The sequence below is a fragment of the Cryptomeria japonica genome, chromosome 10, assembly GCF_030272615.1.
Source record: "Cryptomeria japonica chromosome 10, Sugi_1.0, whole genome shotgun sequence".
NCBI lineage: Eukaryota > Viridiplantae > Streptophyta > Pinopsida > Cupressales > Cupressaceae > Cryptomeria > Cryptomeria japonica.
This window is the reverse complement of record NC_081414.1, coordinates 273,803,775-273,826,567: the sequence shown is the minus strand read 5'-3', so window position 1 is coordinate 273,826,567 and position 22,793 is coordinate 273,803,775. Positions and strand designations below refer to the sequence as shown.

The following is a 22,793-nucleotide window of genomic DNA, read 5'->3' as shown; positions in this document are numbered from 1 at the left end:
CATCATTTGAAGAAGGATGGAACCAAGAAGAAGATCAATTGATCCATTCAAGGGAGCATCGAACTTGATAACTGATTTCAGAATAATAAAGAGAGGGAGCCAACATACTTAAAAATAGTAAGGGCATTACAAGTGGTATCAGAGCATGATCTTGCCAGCCTGTAGGGTAAAGATAAATTGTTTATGCATTCTAATCAATGAGAAGGGATGTATTAACTTCATCCAAAAATATGGCAACAAGTAAGTGACAATGGCAAGACAATATGAGAGATTGTTAAACATACATGTATTGTGCAAAGAAGATAATCAAGTATATAACATATACACTAGATTAAGAGAGAATATTATGGAGATCTAAGGTGAAGTATATGAAGAGTTGGTAACAGACTTTTGAGAAGAGATTGTGGATACTTTATGACAATCTTATGATCAGATTATGGAAGACTCTATAGCAGATTTGTGGAAAAGATTTATTGTGAATTATGGAATAATGATTACCCCAAGAGATGGTTTTGGTCTTAGTTGGACACTCCTACCTCTTGTGGATAAAGTGAATTGGCCCAAGAGATGGTTCCGGTCTTGGTTGGACGCTCTTGCTTCTTGTGGATAAAGTGAATTGGCCCAAGAGATGGTTCTGGTCCTGGTTGGACGCTCCTTCCTCTTGTGGATAAAGTGAATTGGCCCAAGAGATAATTCTGGTCCTGGTTGGATGCTCTTACCTCTTGTGGATAAAGTGAATTGGCCCAAGAGATGGTTTTGGTCCTGGTTGGATGCTCTTGCCTTTTGTGGATAAAATGAATTGTCGCAAGAGATGGTTTTGGTCTTGGTTGGATGCTCCTACCTCTTGTGGAGAAAGTGAATTGGCCCAAGAGATGGTTCTGGGCTTGGTTGGATGCTCCTACCTCTTGTGGATTGGCTACTCTGAGAGATGGTTTTGGTCCTGGTTCGACACTCTTGCCTCTCGTGGGTAAAATGATAGATTGATTGGCCCAAGGGATGGATCTGGTCCTGGTTGGACGTTCTTGCTTCTTGTGGACCAAGTAAACTATATCTACATGTGTATGCTTGTATCCGAATATATCCATGTGTCTACTTCATGTATACTCCGTGTTGGGCATGTTTACTACACGAATATTTATGATTACTGATTTCTATCATTGTGAATTCTATTCTTTTGTTGACCTAGAAAGATAAATTTATTTAGGAAAGAATATTGCAATTAAGGTCTTACATGTGTGTCATGCTTCTAATCCTCTTCTCAATGAATGAGGATTTCACCTTTGTTCTCTCAAGGACACAACCAAACATAGTTCTTACGATTACAATTGATGAGAGAGAACTTGTCTTAAGATTACAAATCTTAAGGGGTTAGTTAGGAATCCTTGCATTGGGAAAATCTAGTTAAATTGATCATTGCTTGAGGACAAGCAATCTTGAGTGGGGTGGGCTATAATGGCCCCATTTTGAAGTACAATTTAATGATAAATTATAATAATAAAATTAAAATTAAAATATAAATGAATACAATGAAATATAATTAAATTTTAATTAAGTTAATGAATGGTCAAAGACATGAAATGAAAAGTTGTGACTCCGTCCAACATGAGATATAAAAGGGAGAAGAGAACTTCATTTGAGGGGATAATTTGGGGAATCAGAAGTGCAGATCTGAATGTGAAAGGTTGTGTTCCTTTCAAAAGGCAGACAAAATGAAGAGTTACACTCTTTCCAAGGGTGGTAATGGTGGAAAGGGTGTGTCTCTTACCAAAGGGGCATACATGATGAAGAGGTGTGACCTCTCCCTCACATTGGAAGATATAAAAAAAGAAAGTCTCATTTGAGGAGGACATCCAAGGGAGATCAATTTGAAGAATAATTTATTATTCTCCAAGGGTAGCAATGAAGAGTGATGACTCATTTCTTATGAAGAGGTGTGATTTCCCACAAATAAAGATATAAAGAAGAGATTAACTCAATTGAGAAGGGGGAATTGGAGGAACCATCCATAAGATCAATGAAGACAAGAAAGTCAATGGATCAATATCTAATATCAGAATTAACAAGGGTGAAAATTAGTAGACTTTGATATTTACAAGGGCAAGATTTAGGGAAATCCCAAAAGGGGACATGACAACTATTTATGGATTGTTATCACCCAGTTGTAGGTAATATTTTAGAACAATACCCAGAAGCCAAAACCAGTTCCTTCAATAGATATGAGCAAAAACAAGGGTTCTGAGGTAGCTGAAATTGTATGGCTAGACTGGAAAAATTCACCTAAAACTCTCTAAACTTGAACAACACTCCAAAAATCCAGTAAACACACCAAAAATCTGAAGACCCAATTAAAAAACCTCACAAGTCTTTATTTTCACCAAAACCCACATCACCAAAACTCAACAGATCAATGTATTCTCCAATTGAAACCAATAACCAGCTATGGTGGATCTTTCACCACTGAACCCAAACAAATTGCAGGGTGTTTTCGTCTTCAACAGTCCCATGAAGAATCTCAAAGTTCATTTCAACATCTTGATATATGTGCAAACTTAGAATGCCAAAACGAGAGCCCAAATCCCAATATATAGCATGGAGAGAAAAATTAAGGTATTTCAAATATTTGAATATTATGTTTCCTTGAAAAAGGCCCCCATATAACCTTTTAAAAATAGTTATGCCTCCCTTAGCCTAGGCGTACAACTTGGATTTGCACTTTTTGAAATATTAACACTTAAGTTAAATATTTAAGTCACTTTTAAAACACTTTTAAGTGAAAATATAAAATAATTCCAATCACCTTGTGAAAACTCACGAAGACACGAGAAATGGAGAATCGAACATGCCGAAACCAACTAATGTTGACATGAGCACATGCTATAAATATCAGTGCTTTTCAAGAACCAAAGAGAACAAACACAAAGAAATCTAGAAAGATTGGTGCCATGCAAAAGATTACTATAAATAGCAATGTTCTTTGATGACCAAAGAGAATAAACCCAAAAAAACCTAGAAAGCTTGGTGTCATGCAAGCACTTAGTATAAATAGTAGTGTTTTCTGAGGACCAAATTGAACAACCTAGAAAAACCAAAAAGATTGGTGCCATGCAAGCACTTATTATAAATAGCAACTGCTGTTGAAACCAACTAAAATTGATAATTGAGCTCACCAAGAACATTGAAAGCCTCCCAACGCATCTGGAAACCTATGAAAAACCCTGAAAATTGGGCAATGCACGTAGAACAAGTTGACGTAAAAATGGGGACATTACAGGATGAATGTAATGAATCAAAGACCTCCCTATTTGGCAGGAATAGATTATCTTCAATAAGAGAATGATATTTGAGAAGTAGAAGATTTTTTTCATGCAGAAGCTATTTATAGCAGAATGTTTTCTAGAACCTATCACTAATGGATTAACATATGTTAGAGAGAAAGAGACACATACTCGATTATACCATCGGTTCGAAGCAGGAGAAGCAAAGGGTACTTATGTGATAGTAAAGAGCTTGAGAGATGAGATTATGAAAGTGGGTGAGGGGTTCAAGTAGCCTTAGAGAACTATGTCTGCGGTTGATTTATCACGATCAGTTGCTTCTACAGATGTAGTACTAGAGATTGAGAAACCATTGCAGCAGCCACAACTGCCTTAAATGCCACACACCTTGCAGCCAAATTTGAATGTCAGTAGGAATATCAAGAAATATAGAGGGAAGGATAGATAGGCAATAGTGTTGGCATATGATACACAATGTTCCATTATGTGTTGTTTTGGCACACTCAAGTCAATAGCGTATTTGGGGATGCTGTGTCTCTGACCAAGTATATGTATTTTTATGTTGCTAATTTTTGGGGGTTTAGTCATGTCAGGGACAACTTATGCTTGGTTGACAACTATACATGTTATGACATGAGACATGTTCATGGAGCTGCCTTGATTATTCTCCTTGGTTTTGCTCTTGTCCTTATTGGAGCATACATTCTATATGATAAAATTACCAAGTCCTATCTCTATCCTAAATTCATTCCTATCTTAAATATTCTTCTAGTTTGGTTGTACATATTTGTTCTCATGTCCTATTCTATGGCATGTGAAGTTGACAGTGGTTGCATCAAAATATTAAAATACTGGGAAGTACACTCATCAGAAACATAGGTGTCATATTTAATTTCATAGTAAATGGCCTCTTTTTGATTAATATATTGGATGCTCCTATGTGCTAAATATGAAATAGAAGCCAAATGAGTCACCTTCCACCTTGATTTGAAATTTAATCGCACTGAGAGGTATAAGGTACAGTGGCAACAGGAAGGAGAAACATTCGATGTCATGATTGTGAAAGAATGATTTCGAGCTGACATTTATTTTTTGAATATGTAGACATCAGAATTTTAATATATATATTAATACCTACAAATGAAACTATTAGAAAGTGATGTATACTTGATTTACTACAGTTTTCGAAGTATTAATGAAACAAAAAAATTATCAAAATAATGAATGGTAGTTTTTCCTATTACATACAAAAGTCAAGCAAATGTATTAACAAAATCTAGCTTTTCAAATAAGAATAAAATAAAGTAAAAATGTAGATAAAATAAAATAATTCTGAAATAAAAGTTATTATTACGTGTCCCTATATTTATGTAATAAATGAAATAGCTCTGAAGTGAAATAAAATAACTCCTAAGTAAATAAAAGAGCCATGTCTTGTTTTTAATCTATTTAGTAATTTACTTATCTATATGTGTACTTGTAGTAGTTTAAATCTATGTTCCACTGAGTTTCGGGGACGGGGGCGGTAGGGAATGATGGGATGTGTTTCTGGTACAGGGATACTTTGGGGGGACGACAGGGGATGATTGTTAAAAAAATAGGGGAATTTTTAAAAAAATAGTGAAGTTTCAAATATGCATGTAATAACATTGATAAAGCATTCATCATAGACATTGTAGAAGTTTAATACATCTAGAAGGATTTGGAAAGGCGATTCATCATTGTAGAAACTTTCATTGTCAATGTGCATATATATTGTATTCGAATTATAACAAAATGCCCAAAGACTCAAAGTTTCAACTATGAAATGACAAACTGCAAACAATATATATAGAACTAAGAAAATATAACAATATATCACTGTTCATAACCAGCAGATGGTAGGTCTAAGAGTCTAAATCAAGTAATTTTGATACCCTAACCTCCTCTTTCAATTGCTGTTCACTCCTTGACCAGCTTCTCCTTCTTCTCTTGCTGCTTTTCTTCTCCTTTGCAAATGTGAAAATGAATGTCTTTTTCTTCTTTTTGGTTATTATATGCTTAGATCCAGTTTTGGTATTGTTTAATGTCCTTTGGGTGTCCTTGTGGGCCCGTCCAGCCTTTTTTTCAAATTAAAAAATGTGTTTCTTAATTTTTTATTAAACTGGCTGTCCAAAAGTGGCCTGGGCTTGCACCAATTGGGGACAGGCAGGGTACTTCTAAACGCTGTCCCCGCATCCCCGTACCATCCCCGGTACGGGAACGAGGGTACCAGCGTAGGGGACGTGTCCCTGTGGAGCACAAGTTAAAATATTTAGTATTTAATATTCAAAATTTTCATTAAAGTAATAATTTATTTTCGTTAAACTATAAATCTTCACAATTTTTGTCAATATATCACTTATTTAAAAAATATATATGTATTTCATAGTTAACATATAATATATAAATAAAATAACCTATAAAATTATTGAAATAATTCATTTGCATAAAATTTTGACACTACTGATATAGTTATATATTTAAGATATGGAATAAATAATCTATTAAAATTGTAGATAAACTTAAGTCTGCAGATGCCTATCTAACTCATGTCCTAAATTTAATATCAACACCTCAAGACTAATATCTCTGAGCACTTTTAGGTAAATCTATTTAAGATATCTATACTACTTTGGTGCCAATTTAATTGCAATTACATTGTACTGTTTTCCAATTGCAAAAGTTAAACACAAAAATAGTTAGTGAAAATTCATTATCAAGACCAAGCTATAAAGTATTGATTGCATTCAAATTGGGACAGAAATGTGAACACTTTCTGCATGTATAATTGTTTTTTCTCTAAATGTCTTTTATTAGCTCCGATATTGATACATCTATGTTTTTACATATAGAGATCTTCTGCTAAAGACATTTAAAGTGTTGGATTTTGTACCTTTCCTGATTTTATTTTAATGCCATCATTTGCTTGTCCATATTCTCCGTGTCTCCCATGAACTGTTGTGTTTGTGGAAATAATTCATTTATCTTAGTTAGACATATTCACAAAAAGCATTTGGAATAGTATTACAATCTTTCAAACGATGTTAGTTTCAGATTTCAATAGGTCATAGCTTCTTTGTGCAGGTATTGTGACAAGCATCGCAGGGGGGGAGAATATAAACAATCATCCTGTAATTCAGTGTTTAAATGAACTGAGAGCAGTTACCACCAATTTGGACTTTCTAAGCTTGCAAGAAATGCAATCTGTAACACCATCAATTAGTCAGAAGCTGAATGAAGAGAACAAAAATTCTATGCTTGTAAAGATAGTAGAAGCACTAGATGCACTTAGCTCAGTGTGTTCTAGTGGTGGATCTGACAATGCCTCCATCGCAGTCAAGAATGGAGGAATCGAGCTCATTACCTCGATTTGTGCAACACTCAGATATGGTGGGGAAGAAGCATTGATATCTTCTCTAAAGACATTGTCTTTACTTTTACAAGGTAGGAGCATACTAAGTTAATTTGCCTTACTATTTGAGTTTGACATGTTACCATTTATGACATTTCTAATAATCTGAATTTATCACTTAATTGCAGATGTTCAAAGTACAGAGCTATTTAGACAAAGTGGTGGACCTAAGATTCTTATGGAAATATCAGATGATCATAATCTAAATAATAACATCATAGAACATGCTTGTGCAGTTGTGGCAGCAGCAGCCACTGGAAATGAGGTCCTTAAGGATGCATTTATGGAAATGAAAATAGATGATTTAGTGTTGAGATTATTGAAGAGAAAGGAAGCCAACAATGTCAAAAGTGTATATGATGTTATACGAGTGATGGTTACAGCTGATGATGACCGTGTTGCTGCTTCACAAGTAAGTTTTTGAGATAGATTTGGAATTAATACATTATAAAAATAAAAAATCCTCAATGTAATGGATCTATTTATAGCTGGAATGTACTGAAAAGAAATTGTTTTCCTCAATGTAACATATCATCTTTTATGGTATGGGACTTTCAGGCAACACTTAGTTTTGCAGTGGATGCATGCAAGTCTGGCCAAGACCAGCTAACACCCTGAAAATTAAAAGAACACACTTTACACGAAGGAAATGTGTCATCCGAAAAGGGCAACTGATTTGAAGTAGTGGTCGATATGGTCTTTGGAAAATAAGTTAGTGAAAGGTATAGCATATCTCTATGATAGCTGATGTCCCATGCTTACTTTGTCTATATTACAAATTGGATGACTGCAATTAGTCCTCTTGCAGGGCAACAACATAAAATGAAACTTTGCGCATAGTTCGTTGTTTCAGTCTGCTTTTGAAGTATTGAAAGCTGGCCCAAATCAAACATCCAGCTTAGTCCTCAACTATATCCCCCCACCCACCACTACTTATTACCACCCATCCCAGATTGCAGTTTGCCACATTGTTTATAACACTTCTAGAAAATGAAAATAGTAAAATCTTGACACTTTTTATTGTTTGAAGTATTACAGAAAGTAATGACATAGAGAATGATTACCAAGATATTCAATATTAACAAAGGAACAAAAGTCTTCTTAAGTAAGAGTTACAAAAGATTTATTCAGTAATGATAAGATCAACAACTAAGAAAGTTGAGGATAAGAATGACAACTAAAAGAATAAAGAATATTCCTAAAGTCTATCCTAACGACTCAATTGATGATTATAAACTAATATTACACAGTTACCTTAAATACCCTCCCTTAGTGGTCAATCCACCAAGTTTATCTCGAAATTTTATAGATTTTTTGGGATTCAAGGACTTGGTAAGAATGTTTTCTATTTGGTCCTTAGTTGGACAACACCGCAACATCATCGATCCATCTTGTACAAGTGGCTGAATGAAATGATAGTGAAGCTCCACATTTTTGGTAAGCTCGTGGAAGATTGGATTTTTAGCAAGCTTAAGGATCCCTTGATTGTCACAAAACAAGGGTGAAGGCCCTGCTTGAGACATTTGTCTGTCTGAAAGCATCATCCGAAGCCATACTGCCTCACATGTTGCTTTGACTGTTCCCCAATACTCTGCTTCTATCAAGGAAAAAGCTACTACTTGTTGCTTCCTGCTGTTCCATGTGGCTACGCCCGTACCAAGACAAAAAACATATTTTGAAGTAGATTTTTGTTATCAACAAAACATACCCAATCTGAAGTTGTGAACCCAAACAGCCTAGGATATTTTCTTTTTCTATATAGAATGCCAAAGTTAAGTGTCCCTTTCACATATCTCAGCACCTGCTTTGCTACAACCTAATGTTTTGCCTTTGGGTCTATCATAAAACATGAAATATATCTCACAACACAAATTGAATCAAGTCTAGTGGTTGTAAGATAGATAAGGTTGCCCACTAGTTCTCATCTGTTACTGATAATTTAATGAGCATAATGGCTTCACAATTACGCTCATCGAACTTGTCCTCGTCTCTACCTGCAATTGTTGGTTGAGTGTCGGTACTAAGGATGATCTGATCAAGGAGCCTATTCTCGAAAATTATGAGCATCCGTTGTTTCTAGGTGTTATAATGTTTGCTAGTGAACCTCTGGCTGCCTTCCAACATGATGTTGGTCAATGAAGCCATCCCTCTTGCAATACAAAAATCACGAAAAAACAAAAAACTCATTGATTTTTGAAAGAAAACCACAAAATTTAAGTAATTTTTTTTGAAAATATGCAAGGAAAATATTTGGGTAACCCCAATTTTGTTCAAAAATCGTCAAAACAAAAGGTAGAAAGTCTCTAAAAAATTGTAGCTGTCAAATTTTTGTTGTTACAGTCACATGATTTTGTAAAAAGATCACAAAATAACCCTAGTTGTGGCAAAAGAATGGCAAAAAGTTGTTGCCAAGCCCACAATTTTGAAAAAATTGCCAAATATGTCTTCAAAAATCGCATGGCTTGATTTGTAAATCTCATTGGCAGAAAGGACCACAATTTGATGAAAAGTCTATCAAAAAACTTTGAAAAACCCATCACTTGCAAAAAGAAAATCGCATTGTGGTTTTCAGAGAACTAGAACCTATGCTTTAAAAAAAAATCGTCGAAATAAAACTCAAAAAACTTGCATATTTTTTGTGCCCTTGATGTCGCTATTTTCCTGATAAAAAACCACATGAATCTATAGAAAAAGGACACAAATTTCCAGTCAAAATGGAAAACATGATTTGCAACAGCAGATGGCACAATTTGCACCAAAAAATGCTATGATTTTCAATCCAAAAAATAAACCCGTGCAAATTTTGTAAGATAATCTACCAAAAACCTTCAAGAAAAAAGAAATCCACTTTTTTTTCGTTTACTGATTTGCATAGAATCTGTAACGTCCCCACGTTTATAATTCAATAATAAATAATGATAATCAAATTTAAAATACAAAAGAATAAACATAAAAAATAAATTAAATTAAATATCAATACACTTCTTTGGTACGGAATAATCATCCATTAATTTCTATAATAATCTATTATGAATAACCATTTACCTTTATAATAAGTTATTAAATACCATTTATGTTTATACAAATAAGTTATTAAATACAATATTGATTTGCAGTCAATATTAATTACTATTAAATAACTATTATTAAACACCTAGTGGCAGACCAAATCTGACACATGTCAGATTTGTCTGCCTTAGCATACATGTATAAAAGAACCAAGGCACCATAGAATGTAGTCTTCAATACATGGGAAGATTGCGAATTATCTTACACCCATTCAAACACTTCTCGTGCCCACCATTCGTAGTGGAATTGTGATGATTGCAGACGGGAGTATATTGCAGAACTCTTGTACTCGATACTTGTATTATCGTGGACGATGATGATGGAGAGTATGAAAGTAATCTTGTTAAGATAGTAGTTAACAGTGATTAAGATAATAAACAAATATTCATGAAGAGATTCATCTAAGGGAAAGGTATGTCCATTCCTTGGAAGAGACACAAATATTCAGTCCATAAGGTATTTAGAAGGATGAATGTTCATTGCAGGAGGGGTATCATTGGAGAATAGTTACATATTGCTGTTAGAAATACGTAGACATGGGTATAAGAAACTGATATATCAGAGAGAGTAAACCATTGCCAAAAAGCCATATATATGAATATTTCAATTGGAAGTCACATCGTACATCAGACCAGCCTCATTCCTTTATCAATAAGTAATTAAGTAATCTCATTTATAGTATGTCTCATAATTATATCTCAGAGCCTGCTATCAGTTCTACATCAATTCTGATGTATTTGGGTAAGAAATAACAATTGATAATCTGTGTAATACCCTTCGCTTGGTTTAAATCTCAATCATTTGATAGAGAAAGAATAGGAATCAAGATAATTGGCATGTTCTTTTGTGTGCGTGGATCGTCATTGCAATAGTCTATAGATCTCACTCCATTGATCCTCTGAATTTTCAAAATTCAAGCTTTGATACCGTATTACGGAAAGTAATGACACAAAGAATGATTACCAAGATATTCGATATTAATAAAGGAGCAAAACTTAAATAAGAGTTACAAAAAATCTATTTGATAAGAATAAGATTGACAACTAAGAAAGAAGAGAATAAGAACAACAACTAAAATAATAAAAACTATTCCTAAAGTCTATCCCAACAACTTAGTTGACCATTATAAACTAATATTACAATATTACTTTATATTAAACTGAGGAAGAATGGCAAAATGCCATTTTTGAATCAAAGCTTTTACATATACTATTCAATGATTGCAAAATGACAAGAATCTGAGGAGAATTTTGTAAGGAAAACTAGATAGTTCCTATTCTAATCCAATGAGAGAAGCAACACAATAAGTTACAAACTATAATGCACCAATTTTCTGGAATGGGGATGTAGGGGACAAGGGGACACTTGTCTAGGACAGATTTCTTGAGAGGCCACTTTTTAGGGATGGTAGGGGATGGCTATTAAAAAATTGTAATGTCTCCTTCCTAATTTGCCCTAGAATTTTCCCTAGAAGCGCAATTGCAACAAATTAGGGTTAGGGTTACATCTTACCAAGTAAAATATCTCTGTAAATAATGTGATCTTGAATTTGAATCTTGATTCTGAATTAGAGTATGACTTGTATGTGGGACCTCAGTCATATAAGATATTGAATAAGGAGGCATGGTGGGGTGCCTTAAGACAACCATTTCTCCCTCCATGCAATCCCTTTTCATTCTTCCATGGCTGGAGATTTTGAGTTTATCAATAGCCCCTCAATGTAGGAGTTGGAAGGGAAATCGCAATAGGTCGCCCTTAGCTGTTCTCTCCCTTTCATAGTGTAATAGGGTGCCCTAAGAGATGTTCTCTCCCTATTTGCCACCGTAGCAAGGTGCCCTATAGCTGTTCTCCCTTAATTGCAGATTTCCTTCCTTCCCTTTGACAAATTGTTGTAGTGTTAAATGCATATTTTAATGCTTATTAACATATAACAAATATGTGCAATAAATTCATATATCAGGCTAAACAACAATTTATACATTACCACAGTTGATTGGAATATTCACAAATTATATTCTGATTTGATTATTAGTTACATCATTCAGTATTCAGTATTTCCTCTCTTGTTTGATCTCTTCCCTTATCTTGTTCGATTGTCTATTCTTTCTCCTTTCTCAATTCCCATCTTATCTTTATATTTCTAGTATTGTAATTATATTCAAATGTATACTATCTATTCATGTTTGTTCAGGTAATTGCATGATTTATTAAATGAATGAAGATGTACATGTAGCAATTACAGAGACGATGTTTCTATTACGAAACAATTGTAAACTGAAGAAATTAGAAACTAAGTAATATGTACAATATATTACATTATTGACCATTAACTAAATAATTATAAAGATATTATTCTAATACCCTCCCTTAATGGTCAATTTGTCAACTAGACCAAGTTGCCCCCTAAATTTTACAAACTTGTTCGAGCTCAGAGACTTGGTGAGAATATCTGCTGTTTGATCCACTATTGGAACATATAGCAACTGTCAACCAACTTTTGAATGAAGTGACAATGAAGTTCAATATGCTTGGTTCTCTCGTGGAAGACCAGATTCTTGGCCAGTTTGAGCACCTCTTGATTGTCACAGTAAAGGGGAGTAGAACCTGCTCGAGACATCTTCATGTCTCAAAGAATCCTTCGAAGCCAAATTGCCTCACAAGTTGCCTTAATTGTTCCTCGATACTCTGCTTTTGTCGAGGAAAGAGCCACTGCCTGCTACTTCTTGCTAGTCCATGTGACTGCACCATATCCCAAATTGAAAACGTACCTAGATGTTGATTTTTTGTCATCAATCGAACCTGCCCAATTTGAGTTTGTGTATATCCAATGAGTCTAGGATCATGACTTCTGTTGTACAGAAAACCAAAATTAGAAGTGCTCTTCACATAATGTAGCACATGCTTCGCTGCTACCCAATGATCAGCCTTGGGGTTGTCATGTAGTGTGAAATGTAGCTTAGTACAAAATTGAGATCAGGCCTAGTAGCTGTAAGGTAGATGAGACTGCCCACTAGTTGCCTGAATGTTGATTCATTCACCACAGGTGAATCTGATTTGGTTGTCAGCTTCAACCCTTTCTCCATAGATGTGGATGTAGGTTTGCAGTCTTGCATCTAAAATTTGTCCAATAGACCGCGGGCATACTTAGACTGAGATATGAAGATAGTACCTTCAGTCTACCAAACTTCAACACCTAAGCAATAGTGCAGAAGTCCCAAGATTGTCATGTCATAGGATTGGCACAAACTCTGTTTGATTTGATCGATCAAAAGTGCCGAACTACCAATGATAATTAGGTCATCAACATAGACACGAATAAGAATATCACCACCAATGTTTTTGACATACAGATTAGAATCAGATGGACTCCTCTGAAAGCCATGATCTGTGAGGTACTTGTCAATTTTGATGTACCAAGCCCGAGGAGCCTATTTCAGGGCATAGAGTGCTTTCATCAGTCTGCACACCCGATGTTCTTTTCCAACAACCTTGAACCCTAGAGGCTGCGTCATGTAGACTTCTTCCTTTAACTCACCATTGAGGAATGCACTCTTAACACCCATCTAATGGACTTCCAACCAAACTAAGCTACTAAGGCAAGGACAAGCCGAATGGTACTCATCTTGGCTGTAGGAGCAAAAGTCTCCTCATAGTCAATGCCTTCCTTCTGTGAGAACCCTCTAGCAATGAGACGAGCTTTGTATTTGTTAAGAGTTTTGTTAGCTTTGTACTTAACCTTATACACCTATTTGTAGCTAATGGGTTTCTTCCCTAGTGGAAGATCAAAGAGGACCCAAGTGTTGTTCTTCAAAAGACTTTGGTGTTCAGTTTCCATAGCCTTTTCCCTCTTCGGAATTCCTTTAGCGTCAGAATATGTTTGGGGCTCAAAAACAGTGTGAATGTTGGCCATGAGAGAAAAGTTGACTGTAGTTTGCTGCTTGCTCTTGTTTTTGGAAGATCTACCCATGATGAGCTCATTAGGATGAAAATCACTTATGGTCTTAGCCCACCATTTAGGCTGGAGAGTAGAAGGACCAACATCAAATGTAGGAGGAATATCTGGAACTGGATCTGGAACAGGTTGAATAGGTGGAATATCAACATCGTTCGGAGGAAATTCAGGTTGAGCATCATCAAATTCAGATTTTGTATTGTCCCTCCCATCAAGTGAACCTAATGGAAGATGGACACCCAAATTAGTAGCCTTCAAAGGCCGGTCCTCAGAATTTTGCATAGACGAGGATAGCTAAAAAGGTCCCCGTTCTTCATCAAAGACAACATCGCCATTGAAGATGAGACGATCAGTGTCTACATCAATCAATTGGTAAGCCTTGTGGTTGTCATTGTACCCTATGAACATAAGTTTCTGACTCATGGAATCCAACTTGGAACACTTGGCATCTGGAATCCAAACATATGCTAAAGAGCCAAAGACTCTTAGATGAATGATCCTAGGTTTGTGACTAGTCCAGGCTTCCTCAAGAGTCTTCTCCCTGATAGCCTGTGTGGGAGATTGATTAAGGAGATTGACTGTGGTATATACTGTTTTTGCCCAATATTTCTTGTGAACACTTTTGTGTTCCAACATTGACCTAGGCATCTCGGTGATTGTGCGGTTGTGCCGCTCAACGACATCGTTCTGCTGAGCAGTGTAAGGTGTGGTTAACTGGCGTTTGATGCCGTGAGTATCACAGAAGTTGGAGAAAGCGGTAGAACAAAACTCCCCCCCATTATCTGACTTGAGAGTGACTATGGGACAGCCAAACTCTTTCTCTACTAAGGCCTTAAACTTTTGAAATACAGTAAACACATTTGATTTCTGTCTAAGAAAGTACACCCACATTTTATGAATGAAATCATCTACAAAAGGCAAGAAATACTTGGAACCAGTAACAGAAGGCGTATTCATTGGTCCACATACATCAGCGTGAATCAATTATAGTACCTTGGAGGCTCACCATGAGTCACCTTCCTTAAATGGTGTCTTGTGCTGCTTCCCAGCTTGACAAGCTTCGCAAACTCGTTGATTTTGAGTTTGAATCTCAGGTAAGCCATGAACTAAATCTTCTCGAACAAGCTGAGCAGGATAGTGAATGTTTAGGTGGCCATATTGCTGATGCCAGAGACTACTGATAGAAGATGATTTAGTTGCAAAGGCATGCTCCAAAGAATCACCCGTATCCACAAGTCTGTATAGACCATGAACCTCGATGCCAACAGCCACAATAGTGCGAGTTGCACGATCAACAATCAAACACTTGTGTGAATTGAATACCACATCAATTTGTGGAGAGTGCTGGTGCAGGGCACACATTACTCCAAGCAAGCAATTTTGGTTTTGTTCTAAGTTTTGTGTTGTCTTTCAAGTTGCAATAATGGACCAACCATTTGGGACTCAGTGGAGTCATGGTTGAGTTGTCCAAGCTTTTGTCAAGCTTTTGTTGTGTTCAGGATGTTGATATCCTAGGAGATGTAATGTTGATGAGGGACATAGGTGAACTACTCTAGAACAAAGTCATGATGTAATAGGGTGCAATATATTGTTTTAAGTCTCCTAGAATGCATCGAGGGCCTTTTGAGCCTTGTAATGCACTAGATTGCAAAGTTGCATCTCAGGTGACAAAAAATGTAAAAGTTGTTGAGCAACATTTTGCAAAAGTTCTATTTTGGATGTTGGCGTTGAAAAGTTGGTTCAATCAACTAAATCATGGGCATATAAGCCAAAAACGACTTCATTGTACGGGTTAGAGGATCTGGAATGCAAAAGCAAGTTTTTGTTGCAAGAAGAAATCTTGTCTTTTCACCGTTTTGACAGTTTTCCCTTTGTTTCATTGCATTGTACAGTCCAGTACAAACTTGTCAGAGGAATCTCATTGTAGGGCATGAGAATTTGTTGAATGTTCTTTCCAGCAAGGTAGATTAGCAAGTCTGATTGTATTTAGTTGCAAAGATCTAATCCATACTCTGTGACTAGGTGCAAAACCCTTGCAAAGTAGGGTTTAAGGGCAAAATGGCTCTAACCTGAGCATCCATTGATGGAACCAGTTGTAATCATGTGGAATGCTAGGTTAGGGTCTGTACATAAGTTTAGAGTAGGTGTTTTGGTTTTTGCAGGCGTTTGTGTTGATTGTGCAATGATGCCCTAGGCTCACAATTAGGAGTTGGTGAGTTAGGACAGCAGAAGATGTGTGGTTTCAAAGCACAAGGGGATTGGTAGAAGACTAGTTGACATATGGTTGGAAAGCCCTTTGAGTGCCCTTGAAGAATCCATGATTAGCTTTGGCAGAAGTTTTGACTGGTGAACCTTTTTAAGACCAAATTAGTGAGTTACCCGGTAGGCCTAAACCCTTGAAAATAGGACAGTTTTGGTTCCCACATGTGTACGGAGAACCTAGATGGAAATTTGCAATATTGTTTGCAATTTTGAAAAGGGTACTAGAATCTGCAATTTATTTGTGGCCTTGTTTAGGGCGATTTAAAACCAATCTCTGAAAACCGCCAATGGAGGGCTAATTGTATTAGGTCTATTTGGAGCCGGTAGAGACAAAGAGAGGTTAGGAAACCTTGGCGATGGGTTTGAAGGTGCTCAAACCCCTAAAAGGCATCAAAAACATTATGTAGTTGCATTTTGAACACAAAGAACCAGTTAATGTATTGTGATCCTTTGTAGAGGTGATTGGAGCCTTAGGAGTGGAGTTGGAGATTGAGGTGGAATCCTCAATAGGCAGTTAGTTGTCAAAGCTCAGTGGCTATACCTTGGAGGCAAGCCAAAGTGGATCAGACCTTGGAGGTCAAAATAGCAAAACCCCTATCGAGTGCCATTGGATGGGCTTGAGGAGTTAGAGGGTTGAGTAAGACAAGTAAATCAAGAAGGTGAATAGGAATAGCTCCAAGACTCTCTGCATCAAGTGCCACATAATCTGGCTCACAGAGAAAAGGTTAAGTTCCATGTCAGGAACGTAGTATACATTGAGGAATATGAGATTCATCCAACTAAATTGAAACTGAATGTTGCCCTTGCCGACAACAGTATACTCTTCACCTCCTCCAAAAATGACCGAATCAGGGAAAGGTGAGAAGTCTGTGAAATGATCATGTTGATGAGTGAAGTGTCGAGATGCATCGGAGGCTCTGTCCAAGTAGAAGACTTCACATGATCCGCAGGTCTTTTTGCCATGAAAGAGTAAAAGGCAGATTCTTTTTGCTCCGAGTGCTCTGCAACATTGGCCTTAGGTTGAGACCCTCCTTGCTTCTGCTGTTTGGAAGCCAGACGATTCCGACAATTCTTTATCAAGTGACCATACTTGTGGCAATAGTTACACTGGACTTTCTTCTTTTTCGAGCTATCCTGACTCTGACTGGGATCTTTCTGTTGAGAGGACTGAGATTTGCCTTTATCTCTGTGAAAGGATTGCAAAGGCTTGTTCTGTGGAGGATGAAATGGCACTACTGACAAACTGTTGTTTCCAACGATCTCGTTGCAGAAGTTTGGTGCATAACTGTGGAAACTTCAAGTCAACATTAGTTGAAGTAATGTTGAGCGTTTCTATAAAGTGCTCATAGGATTTAGGTAGACTCTTCAAGGTGATGACTACCATATCCTACCATTTTCTGACTAGTTGCTTCCAACTGATCTCAAATGTCCTTAATCTTCGTTAGATGCTCCCGTAAGGATATACGCTCATCCATCATGATAGAAAGTAGTTGGTTCTTCAGAAGGAATGCACAACTCTTGTCTGATGTCTCATGGAGATCCTTTAGATAAGTCCAAATCTTTGCAGTTGTCTTGCCAGACGACACTTGAGGCAGTTGATCATTAGTAATTGAAAGTTTGATAAGCATGACCTCTTCCTGGTTGCGCTCATGAAACTTATGTTGATCTTGTCCAACTATAGTAGGATGAGACTCTTTACCCAGAACGAGATCTTCTAGGCGACGATAGTCAAAGATTGTCATCATCGGTTGCTTCCATGTGTTGTAATTTTTGCCGTTGAATCGTTGATTGCTTCCAACACTATGTTGGTCAAAGATGCCATCTTACACGCTTTTCGAGACTCAAAAAATTAGATTCACTAAGTAGGCGAAAAACTGACTTATGAAGAGCATAGAACTCGAGTCACAAATCCCAATGTAAAAACCGAGGCAGATTCAAGTACAAACTTAGAGACTGAAAGAAGTACGGTTGGCACAAATCCCAAGGTACGGATTTTGACGAAACCCCATAAATCTTTGTAAAAAACAGACAAGAAATCTATTCTTTAAAAGTTTAAAACTAATTCCGGCAAATCACTTTATCTAAAACTCTACTCGACAGAAAGAAGTAGATCACGGTTTTCTGACGCTAATATAAGCTGGAAACCCCAGGTGGAATAGATTGGAGGGTCGTATGTAAACCCTAGCCACAGAGAATTAACCCCAAGTTAGCAGACAAAGGCGAAATAACCTTCCGTCGCGTAGGTCAAAACACAATCACTAGCCTATGAACAGAATGCGAAAACCAAATCGTGCTGGTCGAAAATGTAGACGTTTGGAAAAAAAGATGACCACAACAGACTGTCGCGTTAAAAACATGCAAAATAAAGACCATGGCCGTTGCAGCAAGGGAAGACAACCTTACACAGGTCATGACATGTAGACAAAACAAATGCGATGCGATTAGAGAAAAAACAAATCACGATTTCTGGAAAAAAGAAACCCTACCACTATTGGAAATAAAAAATGCGATCTCCTTCAGAAAAATTGCATAATTTGAACGCGGGCAGAGATATTTCGCGTGGGTGAGAGCCAGGGGGTCATGTGCAGAGAAATTTTAACCCAAAAAACACAACGGCAAACACGATGCGGGCTGAAAACGAACTAAAAAACCCGCTATTTGCTTTTCAAAAAACTTAAAAAATTTCTTTCGAAATTTTAGAAAAATGAATTTTTGTTTTCCTGCTTTGATACCATGTTCAGGTAATTGCATGATTTATTAAATGAAAAAAAATGTACATATACCAATTACAAAGATGATGTTTCTATTACGAAACAATCGTAAATTGGAGAAATTAGAAACTAACTAATTTGTACAATATATTACGTTATTGACCATTAACTAAATAATTATAAAGATATTATTCTAATAATGTCCACAATATACTTATATATTTATACACATTAACTACACATATTCCAAGATACAGTTATACTCAGAAGCCTACTAACTATTCCTATCAGCAATGTATTAAATTTCCCCCAATATATATATTAGAAATATTCTACATAATATTTATTTACCCTTGTGCATACTAAGCTATACATGTGCATCAGCATATTTATATTCACGCTTATTAACTTAAATCAGAATCCTGTTATGATTTTATTTCCTGCTATATTCTGATTGCAAATTGCTTTTTTCATATCCCATCTGCACCATCCCCCTATCTCTCCAATCACCTATCCAATATATAGTCCTTCCTTTAATTGAGGGGTTTCCCCTATGGGTTACAACAAGAGACATGCTCATTCAACACATCACCCTTTGGAGGGTCGCTGGTTTTCTTATTGTTTTTGACTACTTAATCATTAACAATTTCATTAACTAAGTTGCTGCCATTAAGACCCAGTCGCCAAGTATAATGATTTGTTTGTGAAATAAATATATATATATATATATATATATATATATATATATATATATATATATATATATATATATATATATATATATATATATATATATATATATATTTTGCTTTCATTGACCAAAGGGTTATTGTAATGGGTAGGGAGGGGAGGAGGGAACAAACTTTGAGGATAAATAAAATCATAAAAATTTATTAATTGTTAAATATGAATCTTATTTTTATTTAATTTATGATTGCAATATTGGGGCATGACAAAAATAGGGAAAATTTAAAAATATAGGAAGTTTCAAATAGTCATATGATAATATTGATAAGGCATTCATTATCTACATTATAGATCTTGGATACATAACATTAGAGTTGAATTGACATTTCACATAAGAGCCAACAAACAAATTTGAATTTAACTAAATTTAATTGCTTTTATTGTTAACGAGCATATATTGTATAAAAATTGCAACAAAATGCCCAAGGATGCAATTTTCAATTACAAAATAACAATAACAGAAAAAATTGCCTTGTTTAGTATCTATTAGCAATGTACCAAAATTGAAGTTTGAATTCGAGTCACTACCACTATGAGGGGCTGCCTCTTCCAATGGAACTTGTGTGGCATCTTTGTCGATTCTTTTAGCCTCAACACTTCCAATGAGAGACAAGCGTCTGTCACCAAGAAATAACATCTTAGTGCTATTTGAAATCAATTCCAAGACGCCTACCTTTCCATCTCCAACAACTTGAAGATCCTCAAATTCAATCTAAAACATCTATCAGAAACCATCAGATACACAAACAATCATCTCATGCCAAAACACTCCAAATGCAACACTTCAAACTCCAAAAGATCACCATGACAAAATGATCAATGTCTTCAACTCCAAAAGATTGTCTTTCTCCAACTAACAAATAAATGAGAAACTTTATCATGTCAAGAATTCCATTGCAGATCCAAAATCTACCATGGCACAATAGTACACGTCCTCAATATTAGAAGACCATTTGTTTACAATTGATAGATCACACAAATCACAACCAAAACTCCTTGTGCATGATCACTGCAAAATGTAAGAGTTCCACATGGCACTAGGATTTACATCTTCAAAATAAAAGACAATCTATCTCCAACTAACAATTCCACAAATGATCATGTCCTTGAATAAAGTCCCCATTGCATTGGGATTTGATGCATATCATAGCAATATAGTCTACATCCTCAAAATATTGATGACTATTTGTTTATAGCCAATGGAGTCACACCCAATCATGTCTTTTCCAAAACAGTCTCTATATGTGATCAAAGCTTCCTACAACATCATAGTTTGTGTCATAAAACCCTCATATTTGACACTCAATCTGAGAATTCGTTTCTAATCCACATATCTCTCCTCAACATGCAAAACATGACAAATTGTAATGCTAGCATTCAATTTGTGTGGAGTCTCATCCCGAATTACCATTGCCAACAATTTTCCACCTCTAATCATTCTATGACTCTTCTTCCCAAAAGCCTCTTGCACACCTGCATCAATAATCTTGCTAACACAAATTCCATTACTAAACATCATCTTGACTTTACCCCGACCCATGCCCTTGTGTGAAGGATTATTTCCTAAGAAGACATCATCTCCAATAAAACTCTCATATTGAGAGAACCACTCCTTGTGCAAAGTTATGTGACTAGAAGCTTCAAAATTAATCAAGCATGCATGCGTACATGATGATGCTAGAAACATATTTTCAATTTCTTTATGGGGGTATCCAATTTTATGGAGGGGTTTACATCGTATTTATTTTTCTTCTCTATTCCAACCTTCTTGCAATCTTTATTCATGTGTCCTGACTCCACATAGTTTCCACACTTTCTGGGATTTGCTAGAGGATCTAGATTTACTTGTCTTATTGTTCTTTCCTTTTTCCTCAAAAAGAGCTTTGATGATGAATGCATCCTTAATGAATTCAAAAGTTTTTCACCTCATTTCGTTTGATAATAGGGCACTAACCACACCTCGTCAAGCTTTAGTGTAGTTATAGTAATGTCTTATGAATTTGCAACAAATGCATCAAATACATCAAGGTAATACATAGGTTCTCATACAACTTTATATCAACCACTGGCAATTGACTTGTAACAATAATGAACTTAGGTGCTCTATTATTGAATCTCTATTCGACATCCTTAAAGAATACAATCTCTTTTGTAGGAACAATTTGTTCATGATAGACTTAGTTTGTCACATAAGAAACTTGATTACAAAAAGGTGGTGACAAGGAATTGAGATCTAACTCATGAGTGTGTTGACTTAGAAATTATTGTTGCATAACTTGTGAGAAAATATCATTAGATGAGGCAGCTTGTATAGTACATGGCTAGTGGAAGTGGCATTGTAACTCATTGTGGTTCAAGTGAAATCGAAACAAATGTTAGACTTTGATGCTTTTGATGAAAAGCAATATGAAGATTATTAAATATTGATTATAATTTTCATCATGTATTGATATTTGACAAATCATTGAGTTATGAATTTGAGTATTTTCATTTTTGCAAATTATGAGGTATTCAAATATTTTTTTTAATTGGCAATTATGAGTATCATTATTTTATATTATATAATTTTAAATTTTTTAATTCATCTATTATACGTACACACACACACACACACACACACATACATACATACATACATACATATACATATTCCCATACCCATACCCAAGGAAAAAAAATTGCTGTACGATCGTGTTCTGACCATTTCACACATCACTCCATCACAAATGGGGACTCCCTATGTTGCTTTCAGTTTTAGGTTTTAGATAGGTTTGGCAACAGTCAGATCCTTTAGATTAGATGTGGTTGAGTTGATTTAGTCCTCAACACCTTGGTTATGAATGATATATGATGATCATTTCATTTGATCATCATCATCAGAGATGGAGACAATGAATACAAGTATGAAGATCAATCGTGAGGATTGAGATGATAGATGCAAGATGAAGGCTTAAACAACATGGAAAAGGTTTTGATGATGATGAGGGATCCTTTGAGTTGGTGAGGTGAGTGCTACTACTCACAAATTTGAGCAAACTTGAGTCACTGTTAGTGACCCCCCAAAACCCCGCCTTGCCTCAGCCTACTATCAATGTCCCCTCAAAAGTACGATCAGCTCATGGGCATTTCTTGTGATCCTCCAAAAGTCCGATCAAAGTGAGGAAGTTCTTTTACTTAGCAAGATGAACATCTCTTGAGGTAAGTGCTTGATGTTTTGAGAGATAGAGGTGATTGAGCAAGCAAAGGTAACATCTTTTGGCTCACTGTTAGTGGGGTGAAAACCCCGACCACTTCTAGTCAGTGCACCATCAAAACCGCGACCTCCTTGAGTGACTACCAATGCA

General features: G+C 36.0%; 1 protein-coding gene across 1 annotated transcript in view; it reads left to right on the top strand.

Annotated features, from left to right (window-relative positions):
* The window catches only part of LOC131035484 (uncharacterized), a 170,377-nt gene that overhangs the window by 36,767 nt on the left and 110,817 nt on the right, over window positions 1-22,793 (top strand). Inside the window, exons 2-3 of the mRNA XM_057967190.2 lie at window positions 6,381-6,740; window positions 6,837-7,120. Of these exons, the coding sequence (XP_057823173.2) occupies window positions 6,381-6,740; window positions 6,837-7,120 (644 nt within the window). The remainder of the gene's footprint in view (window positions 1-6,380; window positions 6,741-6,836; window positions 7,121-22,793) is intronic.